The sequence below is a fragment of the Melospiza melodia genome, chromosome 1, assembly GCF_035770615.1.
Source record: "Melospiza melodia melodia isolate bMelMel2 chromosome 1, bMelMel2.pri, whole genome shotgun sequence".
Lineage (NCBI taxonomy): Eukaryota > Metazoa > Chordata > Aves > Passeriformes > Passerellidae > Melospiza > Melospiza melodia.
Window position 1 is genome coordinate 91,251,388 of NC_086194.1, and position 11,030 is coordinate 91,262,417.

Here is an 11,030-nt window from a genome sequence, read left to right on the forward strand (position 1 = left end):
ACAGTAATGCAGGGAGGCACAAATTAAGCAGCTCCAGTGTTGCTTGCAGTAGATGAGCTCTGCAGCACTAGATGGGTTCTTTTTCTTCTCTTTCACACATTTCACTTGTACTCCAAGTCATACACTGGAATGTGTACTCTTCAAGGAAAGCTGAGGCTGGGAGTGGCTTGGTAGCCAACCCAGCCTGTTTGACCTTTTGCATCTCTCGCCAGCTGGCAGTCACTGTGCTGTAGTGAGAGAGAGCCTCAGAGGTTCTGTTTTCACTCCTCTTATTTTTTCACAGCCTTCACTTATGTGTTCTTCCACACATAAAGAACAAACTTCTCAGTAAAGCCAAGTCAATAGCACACATCTGGGCTGCACTGGGGTCAGTCCTGAGGGACAGACAACTAAATCCTGAGCTGTGGCTTACAGGCAAGGGAGGGCGCTGATTTTATAAGCAGCACTTTGTACAGGGAAGAAGATGTGGAAATAGTTTGTTGATGGGAGATGTAGTTCCAAATAGAATACCTTCTGGGGAGGTGGAACAAGTTGTAATTATAGGTGGAATTTTGTTGAGAGTAAATGCTTTTCCAGTACCTCCCTCTTGCAGTAATTGGACTGCCACAATGGCTGCAAAACTTTATGCTGTTCCTGATGCCACAGGGATAGCACAACTGCTGCCCTCCCAAGCTGTCAGAGGGAACTGATGCTGCCAGTACAGCATGGTTTGTTCATTATTGCACATGGGTAAGAGGGATGTGTGGAAGGTTCTTTTTTTTTCACGTTGCTTGTTCGCTGTTGAACAAGGTCAAAAGGGATATTTGGAAGGTGCTGTTCTGGGCCATTGCCTCTTGTCAGACTCCTTATTTATAGCGTGTTGTGAAAGGTATGTTTGTAAATGCCTGGATGACACACAGAATAGCAGTGTTTGGAGGCCTATTTGAAACCTGGTGAAAATAAGACACAAGTATGTTAAAGTTTCTCAGCTTTGTCAGTTGGGGTGGTGTGGTGGTTGATTTGGAATGACAAGAATGGAAACATGCTCCAGCTGTGCAGATTGCAGGATGCTATAAGAGAACCAAGTAACTCAGTGTCTTGAACAACACAAACAAGTTCAAGTTTATTTATTTCATTAAATGCAGCTCATGGTAAAATAGTAAGTAAAGCATCAATCAAAATCAAAATTTCACTGGTGTTTCTGTCAATACCACAAATATCTTTGCTAAGGTGCACTCATAAGGTACAAATCAAACATTGGTCATTATTACAGGTGGCAAGGAAGCTTTGCAGGTATTAACCAGGAAACAGGTATAGCTAAGTAAAATTAAAAAGAGGAAGCAGATTTAAATTCTAACAGGTTTAGATTACATATCAATAAAAAGGTGGTAAGAAGGCATGTTGCTAATAGTTTGCTTAGCATTTTTGCTGGTTGGAAATCTCAACAACCTTAAACTAAAAAATTTAGGAAAATGAAGGAAAAAATGCAATGTGATTAGAAGTCAGCAATTTAATATTAAGGGTTGGACAATTTTCTCTCACAGTCTTTTTCAGAAAGCTGAAAGAGCAGGAGAGAATGAATGTGATGTGCCTATAGACATGTGGTGAGACAAGGATGGTAAGGGGCACTCTGAGATTATTCTGGATTTGTATTAAATTTTGTTGAATTCCAACAGTCATTGAAATTTGAAATTAAGGTTATGAAATAGCATTGCAGTACAAATGCAGGTTTCCCAGTGAGGGAAGGAGAGAAAAATGAAGCATACAGATTTCTACAAGTTTGGTTTTTTTCTTTTCAGGGTACTTTATCCTCTCTGCGAGAGTCAAAAGAATGAATTGCATTTCCCTTGTAGTCAGCATTTGACATAGGGCTGTGTGCAGAGAGCTTTTATGACTCCACCTTACTTTTAAACAACAAAGCCAGAAGAGCAGATTTGATAAAAAGGAGCAAAATTCTGTGCATTTTTTTCTGTTCAGGACTGTCTCATTAGGACAATAGAAGGAAGCAGTAGAGGCCTGTTCTTTGGTGGCTCAGGATAGTTTCTGTTTGCTGCCTTCTTTGAGGGAGGTTGGTTGGAAGGAAAAGAACAAGCACTTCAGTACAGGTGGCTACATGGCTTAAGGTTGAGATTTTAGCACCACGGTTCACATTTTTTCCATTGAACAGTGAACCTTGGTTGCTGAGAGCAAGTAATTATTCATTCTAGAGGAGAGCAGAATCTACCAAAAAAAAGGATGCTCTTGGACTTGTTGTGTCTGATGAAGAAGTAGAAAGGGTGGTCAACCCTAAATTTCAGAACATGGCTATCATGTGCACTTGTTAGTTCTACAAGGACAGCAGTAGCAGCAGCTGCCTCAGTGCCCTTCTCATCAACTGCAACAAAAGACTTGTGGAAAACCTTGGAGATCATCACTCTATCCTTCTCTGTCATTCCACTGAAATCAGCATTGCTGCTGAAGGCACTGCGCATTCCCATCCTGATCAGATTATCGCTGAGGTCATATCTCTCTTCCATTTCGAATTTAGGTAGGTACAGGTCCACAAGAGTCTCGGTTATCTTCTTGGAGTCAGCCCATTTGGACAGCTTCTCATATGTCAGTTCTCTTTCCAGCTATCATTTAAGAAAGAGAAGGAATTTGGTTTTTGCAGGGAAAAACAATTCATTAACTATGAATTAATAAATTTTATGACAATGTAATGAATTAAACATTTTAAATAGTAAATGTAACATTTAGCTGAAAGCATGAAAGAAGTTGGTTTTACTAATGATCAGAGACAAGGTGTGCCACAAGTATATGAGTCTTAATGCTGCAAAGTTTTGAGCAGTGCCCTTTCCAAATTCATAGCAAAAGAGAGATAGGAAGGACATTCAACAGCTTCCATCCCCCATGGTAGTTCTTTCCTCTTTTTAAATTCAGTCCTGATGTGACTAAAATTGCTGCGTGGCACATAGTTTGGTCCAGTTCTATAAAAACAGGTGTTAAAATTATTGCCTATATTTCCTTGACAGCTTTGAAACAAAGTGCTTCCAGCAAAGTCTTTCACTGCCACTCTGTATCCTGGGCACTATGCCACCAGGATTCAGCTCAGATCAAATGGAGGAAAGCAATGAATGGTATAGACTCCAAGAATTTAACAATCTTGGAATTATATTAACTACAGTAGCAGATCTTGTTGTAGCAAATGCAGTCTCACTAAAATTCTAGTTTTTTATCGAGCAGGCAAATGGTGGGAGGGGAGAGGGGGAAAAAGAGTGAGAACAATATGGAAATAAACATCTAGGCCATCGAGAAAAGGAAGAACCTATGACTTTGTATGTGGTGGTGTCTCTCCTGAACATGTAGATCATGTAAAATTGGGTGTCAGTCAAGGGGGCTGCTGAAGAGCTGAGCATCTGATTATGCAAAGTGTTGCCTGTCTTCAGTTCCTGCCAAACTAAGGGGAAGAACTTTCTTGGGATTAAAGAAGTATTAGAGAAAATTAATTCAGCTAGTGGATGAGGTCAAGCAGCATGATAGCATGTCCTCAGATAGGGAGATATTATTGTCAGCTTGCCCTACTTTTTTTAAATGACTGAGTAGTATACAAAATGGTTGTACCTGTTCAAGACCCGTAGTGTTGTCTTTGATGTCATCAGGAAGGAGGATGAACATACTGAGTTCACGTTTCACATATGGCAGCTCAATCATTTTGAAATTCATTGCTTCCATGATGAGGACTGGAAATGTTTTTCTCATGTACATCATCTTTACAGGCTTGGTCTTGTTCTGGAAAGTATTTTTTTATAAGTAAGAAATCATTGAATGGAAGGGTGATGATGTCTCAGTGCAGGGAGAGGAAATTTTATAAACTTTTAAAACAGTGATTTATTATCCATTTTCCAAAGCTTTTCTTGACTGAACAGCATTGCTTATCTTGGTGTCTGTCCCAAAGCTTTTGTAGGGGCTGAAGAGATATTTTTCTCTTCTCCCCAAGAAATGCCTAAGGAGGAAGAGGGTTAGAAATGTCTGCAAGATTAGGGGTATGGAGCACATGTGGGATATGGCCTTAAAACACTCTGGCAGAAAAGCAGCTGTGGTTTAAGAGGATGAGTGTTGTGCAGTTTATCAGTGATCTCCTCTCTCTGGGGATAAAAGGTAATTGCTTGGGAAAAAAAGCTGATTGCTTGAGAAAAGATAACTTTAGTGTGAGAGCAAATGAGCTCATGATGAGAAGAGTTCCTGGGAGACAGTCACTTTGTCAGGAGTGTATAACTTCTATTAACATCTGTATCCCTTCATTCAAGGAAGCAGAACGTGTATATGCTAACCAGAGAGAAGAAGGTAGATTTTGTGGAAGTTGCACAGAGTTCTTTAACTGTGAATTCATTAACATCCCTCCTGGGTACATGCCATTAACCTTGCTTCTAGCCTCATGCAGACATGCAGCAGTTCAGGGCACCCTGTTGCAGCTGTGTTTGAGCAGGAAGGATTGTGCCCAGCCTGGTTGCACAGCGCAGAGGCCTGGTGCTGTACTCAACCATGACATGCCATGTAGTTCCCATCCGTGGAGCCTGGACTCTCAAAATCATGTTTTTACAATTTAGACAATTTTAGCACTGCTTTACTGAAAAGTTTTAAATGTCTATAGTGATTTTGGAAACATTAGCTGTTACTTGGAGCTCGCTAACATTTACCTGAGCACATCCTAATGTTTCAGTGAGCTAAGAACTGACAGATTTTGCTGCAACCAGCTTTTCACAGGATCTAGTTACCACAGGGCTACCTAAAACACTTATGAAATTGAAAGATTTCAGCAATAGATGTTGTGACCAGGTTGTTTACAGTAAGAAGGAGGAACTTACCTTGCTCAGTCGGAAGGGTTGCAGTTCTGTATCTTCTGCCCTAAATTTCACTTCCCATTCTGCCTTGAAGTAAATGGCATTTATCAGGATCAGCTTGGTGGAGTTTGTCACATCTCGTGGACCCAGCAAATTCTTGATTTTGCCTTTTGAAAGCATAAGAGTCAGGTTTCATTTCAGTATAGCACAGTGAGTACATTTTGATCAGTTTTTCTCTCAGTACAGCTTCTTAGTAGAAAGTCCATGCCTCAATGCCCTGCTCCCTAAAATGCTCCTCTGAGGTAAATCAGTGTAATTCTTTACACTCTCCGAAGCTGTTTCCTGACCTGTCCTCCTGGCTGACAGGGCTTTACTCCTTCCAAAGCTGTCTCAGCTTCATGGCAAGCAGCTAGAAGCAGCAAGCCTCACTGACTGGTTACAGCAGGTAGAAGGAGGAGCCCCTCTGCCCAGTGCAGGGTGGTACAGCAAGGCAGGCATACCCCCCCTGCCCTGGAGCACTCTGGTGGGCAGAGGTGCCTCTCCCCTCTCTCTGCTCTGCCAGTGGTGCAGCACCAGGGCACGTTTGTGCCAGCTGCTTCAGAGCACTGTGGAGTCACTGGGAATCTCCTCAGGGAACTCAATGAGGTCCACATCAGGCATTTGGAGCTGCTGAAGTGTGCTGCTCTTTGTCTGTCCTCCCACCATATCTCCGCTCACTGCCCACATCCACGTTGGAAGGCATGACCTGGCTGCTGCAGTAGCACCTGGGGAAGCAAGGGCACCTGCCCAAGGGAGAGGGCAGCCTGACTTTGTGGGAGAGCAAAGATGTTGGGGTTGAGCCCAGCTTACCCTCAGTTTGTTTTTCAACCCAAGTGTTGATTTCCTTTCCTGTCTGTTCTGGTGCTGTCTTAAAGTTAACCTTCTGTGGCTCTGCTTCATAGTAGTTCTTACTGAGCTGTATGTATGTCTGAAAAATAACAAAAAAGTAAGCAAAAAAGGTCTGTGCTAGAGAAATATGCTACTTTTAGTCCCAAAAGGAAGTTGTTAGCTCTTATACTTGATTGATTATTTGACCTGAGGACTGCAGGATCTTGCCTGTTATTTTCTGCTGGACTGTGGGTTAATAAGTAAGAAATAACCAAAGAACAGAAATTTCACATCTTTTGTTCCAAGATTTATCTGGAGAAGTGAGGAAGGCTGCATGCATCCTATGGATGTGCTTATTTAATTTCTCATTTACAGTTTTATATATTGAGGGTTCCAATACTAAAGGCACATTTCATGTAAAGGGTTGTAGGGATCTACAATACAGTCAAGGGCAATGCATCCTTAAATTCTGTGAGCAGACTGACTGGTATTTTCCAGTTAAGGTTATCACTGGAGTCCAGAGCTCCTATTTGCAGTATTCAAGGTCAGCTTCCAAACTGTTCTGTTAATGGCAAATAATTTAAAAGAGAAATATTTTTGCACTTTTTCTTCCTCTTCCCTGAGATTTAACTTACAGGCAATAATAGGAAGGTTTTTTCCACGTAAATGCGGTTGGCACTTTTCAGGGAGTAGGTGCTTCTGGGTTTGTTGATGGTAGTCAGGAGCTTCTTGAAGCTAGAATGAATATCTGCAGTTTGCTTGTTCTCAGGATCCTTGGAAAAAGAAACCAAACATTCAGCAATTTAATTTTTGCATCAAGCTTTCAAAACATGCTAAGCAATGCGTATAGGAGAGGGATTTAGTTCCTCTTCCTTACTTTTTATTTTCCCAAGTTTAACATCAATGCAAATTTGCAGAGCTCTGTTTGTGACTGGATTAACTGAATTGTCATATAACAAACCTTCCAGACCATCCCAGTGACTCATCCTTTCAGCTTCTGAGAGTCTGAGTGAGTGAAAGGAACTGAACATCATCCTGTTGTGAAGTATGGCTGGGGTTTGTACTTTAAGGAGGAGTGCAGACAATAAATGCTGGACTCCTAAAACTCTATCTGGATATTTTGGTTATTTATAATGGAATTTCACTTCAAACAAATACCAATTTTCTTCTCTTTGGTCTCCCCCGAGAAGGTCTCACCACAGAAGAAGCAGCTTCAGCTCCTGCTCCCACGTTGAAATGAAGGACCTGCAAGCAGAGTTTTCAAAGATAAGAAATAGGCATGAAGGGCCTTGTGAGACTTAAAGTCAAATGGGGATCAAATGGTTGTCATGCTTCTCTCCTTGTGATAACTCACTGTGCTATCTGCTGCTTAGGGGACTAATCAAAGGGCTGCTGAAGCTGTAGTGACAATAAATCCCATGGAATAACAATGAGTAGCACCATACCCCTCCCAGACCACCAACACTGTGATCTTATCTACATGCTGCAAGGCAGAACTCCATTCCACAGCTGTTTCTCCCAACAGCAGGAATGGGTTTGTGCAAATCCAAAAGATTCTCCCCACAATAATAGTACAAGAGTAACCTACCTCTGCCATCTCAGTTGCTGTAGGTCCTTTTGCTCCCAGGTATGTCAGAGCCAGAGCTGCTGATATGCTCCAAGGGGAGAAGAAAATGTTTTTTCCTTTGTTGTTCTCATTCAGCTTGTTGAAGAGATCAACAGTAAAGTTGCCAACTGATGTGGAGACCACTTCCATTTTCACAACCTGGAAAGATGCAACAAACAGAATTGTACTCTTTGAATGTTTAAATTTTTGTACATAGTACACTTTAATGAGAGCTGTTGCATGTGCAAAACAATCCCTTTAAGCCACTAAAACTAATAGCATAGTTGTATGTTTATCTTCCACACAGATACTGGTTGCCACCTGTTAGGAGCACCAATTTCTTTTAGGTTTTTTCCCTCTACAGCTGCAGTTTTCTTTGTGATTCTTTCTGTCTTTGATCTCCAAAGATGTGCAGATTTATAACCTCTGTATTTCTTTCCTTTTTTGTTCTTAACTAATGATTTATGAAAGCAACATTCACAGGGGAAATGATATGCATTTTTAGTACATTGGTTCACATTTTAGTACATTCTTTAAGTGTCCCACTACTACATTTGCATCTGTATAGAATTGACAGCTGATACTGCAAAAGGATTTAGGCATAATTTTTAGGCTCATTTGCTTTTCCTGGCCAGCAACCTATTCTGAGTAGTACCATGAACAGCAAAGCTGTTGTTTCCATTTAGACTTACACAGTTTATTCATTCTGTGTACCTACCACCCCTTCTGAATGTTCCAGCAATTTTTTTTCCCCCAGAAACTGCCAGATGCCTTGAGGTTATGACTGCTCTAGGCTTTAAGATATCTACCCAGTAGTAGCTGCCTCATGTAATTTACCATTTATAAAACCAGAAATGCTTAGATTATTCTCGTTGTCTTATCTATGGATGGAATCTATGGAATGGAGCAACAAAAATTGTGGGGCAATCTCTGAAGTCTGCAGATATTTATGAAGTGATTTGTTTCCAGACAACTACATTCTTTCTGGTGGTCAGTATGCCCTCAGGACCATGTCTGTACCAGAGTGATTTTCTTTCCTTGGAGAGAAAGGAGCAAGAGAGCATCAGGATGGGAATTTCTGGTTTTAGCTAATGAGTACTCCTCTGAGTCTGTGGTCTGATAATGTGCAGTGCTGTGCCTTCACCTGAAGTACAGAATTCTTTTATCAAAATGAAGATTTTACTTGTAATGCAGTGGCTGCCCTAAGAAAACTTTCCTGCTTGTGAATAATTCTGCCCCAAATTAGCAGTTTTCCATGGGCTTACAGCATTATTTTCTCTAATGGCTGACATTTAGAAAAACACAAGGCAAGAATAATGCATTATTACACAAGGGTATTATCATTTATCCATACAGTCACACATGGAACAGATTGCATTTAAAAACACCACAAAATATACTTAAATTGATTTAAATATTTACCTTTAATCCTGTGAGAGAGAAGACTTAGCTCTTGTCCTCAGTCAGGTTCTGCATTTGTGTGTTAAGCAATTTTTAAATTAGGGAACACAGTACTGCTTGCCCCTCCCTTTCCTTTTTATCTACATCCAGGTTGTGCCCACCTACCCAAAGTTCCTTTCTACCACATCCCCAAAAGATCTTACAAAGTTTTGGCCTTTTTGTTGACCTGGTCACTTTTCAGATTTAGAGATTTCAAAAGGACAATGGAATTAAAATCCCAAGTCTGTTGTTGCACCACAATAGCCTACCGACAGGATAGCAAAGCAAGTTGCTGATTCCGAAGGTTTTCTGGTGCTGTGGAGAGAACTGCTGTGTTGTTTTAAATAAGTGAATTTTAAAAAGGTTACACAATACTTTGTTTTGGTTTCTGGATTTAAGCAGATATTGAGGGTCTGATTCTCTGCTCTGGGACTCCTGAGTTTCAAATGCAGTACCTCAGCATAAAACACCAAGTTTAATGATTGAATTGGACACTGGGAGTCCAGCTTCAGACTGAAGATTGTTAGGAACACAGAGACAAAGCTGTGAAGGAGGGCAAGGGAGGGAGACTCCATTGGCTGGTGAAGAAATCTCATTGCAGTCATGGTTGGGAATCATTTGAGACAAACACTGCAAAACCCTGAGTTGCACAGTAAGGAGAAGGGCAAGAATTGAAACAACTCCGCTGGGAGGGCTCAAGCAAAGACAGAGAGACACAACAGAGGTAAACATGGCACAAGAGCTGTCACTTTGAAGTCGCAGAAGAGACACAGTGATGGAAGAAGAACAAGGTGGTAACAACTCTAAGACTCTAGAGGGCAGCGGAAGGAGCAGGAAAGGAAGGAAATTGTACTGTTTGCTAAGCATTTTACTGCAAGCCTGATTACAGGAATACAGTGGGTCAAGAATTCTAAAAAATGTCAAAAATCAGTGTTGTGCAAGGCAGTGAAGAAATGCCAGAAATTAAACAAGTGCTAGTTTTAGTATAATGAGTATGTCCTCCACAAATCTGGATAGGAGAAAAGTCAACTGAATGGTTAGGTGGTGAGAAAGCCCAAGCCAGGAGACTGCCAAGTCCCAGAGATATATCTGTGAGCAAAATAGTTGCCTTTGCTAGTCAAGATACAAGGAAGCCATACAGGGTGAGAAAGGGAGATTGCAAGGCAGAGTGGCTTTTGAAAAGAGAGAGAAAAAAAAATCACAGATATTAACTGAAAGGGGCATCCAGAGATCAACCTCCTGCTTGGAGCAGGGCCATGAGTAGATAAGGTTAGCCATAGCCCTTCCAAGGATGAAGATCCCACAACGTTTCCAGCATGGCTCTTCACTCTGGGAAAAAGTTGTTCCCTAATGTACAACTCACTTTTCATATGTTGTGGCCGCTGCCACTCAGTAATGATATGGCACTGCCAAAAGGACATCAACTGTGTCATCTTTGCAACCATGCTTCAAATAGTGAAGGAGGGAGAAAAAGTTACTCATATTTCCATTGACTTTAAAGGCCTGAGTGAGTCTGTGTTCATGTTGTCACAGTTTTGTTTCTCCTTGGCCTTCCAGGTGTGACTTTTCTGTCTTTATTCCCAAGGCTTATCAGGAAGTGCTTAAGAGGCTTATCCATGGGGACATGCTGCTCTTCCATGAGGTGAAGGAGGGCATGGAAGAATTGGACTGAATGCACAGGGATCCAGTGTCATGTTTTACAGCTGAGACAGGCAGAAGACATTTCTCTTGGGGCTCTATAGGGATAAAGCACGTGCTTCATAACACTTTTCCTATGTTCCTTCCCATTTGGGAAGCAGAGCCAGAAGGGACCCTGGGAGCAGCTGACCACTTGAATGAAAAGAGAAAGGATGCAGGGACAGTCAGCAGTCTCTTCCAGGAAAAGGGAGTTCTGCTGTTTCAAGAAAATGTGTTTGTAGTAAGATAGCTGTTGGTGTGTGCAAGTCCTTAAGAAACCTGGTTCTTTGCTGTCTGTTGTGAATTCATATAGTCAGGAGCATTCCCTGCAAACATGCATGATTGATCAGGGCACTCACTTAGGAGAAAGAGCAGTGACAGGAGTAAATATGATCTGGGAGATTCACATTCATCTTCCAGAAAGCACTTATGGCCATTAGTATTGCATGTATTAGCTGTAGACTTGGTTCTCCCATTTTACCTTGTCTCAAACCAGTGAATAAGTGGCAAAGTAAAATGAGAGCAAAGCAGTATACAGTGCTAGGCTGGACATAGTGTTGTAAGGGTGAAAGTTTACAAAGCAGAAGGTTGTGAGGCACATGTGTTTTATTTTCCTAGTTCTATAATGCTGTTAAATATTT

The 11,030-nt window shown here is 41.4% G+C and overlaps 1 protein-coding gene across 2 annotated transcripts; it reads right to left on the minus strand.

The window, feature by feature from the left end:
* Nucleotides 1-1,077: 1,077 nt before the first annotated feature.
* On the minus strand, nt 1,078-10,981 carry LOC134421214 (heterochromatin-associated protein MENT-like). Of its 2 annotated transcripts, none has more exons than XM_063161864.1 (8): nt 8,695-10,981; nt 7,255-7,431; nt 6,864-6,911; nt 6,302-6,439; nt 5,649-5,766; nt 4,824-4,966; nt 3,580-3,747; nt 1,078-2,591 (listed from the first exon to the last, which is right to left on the minus strand). In XM_063161864.1, exons 2-8 carry the CDS (start codon nt 7,420-7,422, stop codon nt 2,178-2,180), a joined length of 1,197 nt encoding a protein of 398 aa, XP_063017934.1. In that variant the 5' UTR covers nt 7,423-7,431; nt 8,695-10,981; the 3' UTR covers nt 1,078-2,177. The 2 variants fall into 2 exon arrangements, with proteins under 2 accessions (XP_063017934.1, XP_063017925.1); XM_063161855.1 differs by having other exon boundaries at nt 6,825-6,911.
* Nucleotides 10,982-11,030: the final 49 nt, after the last annotated feature.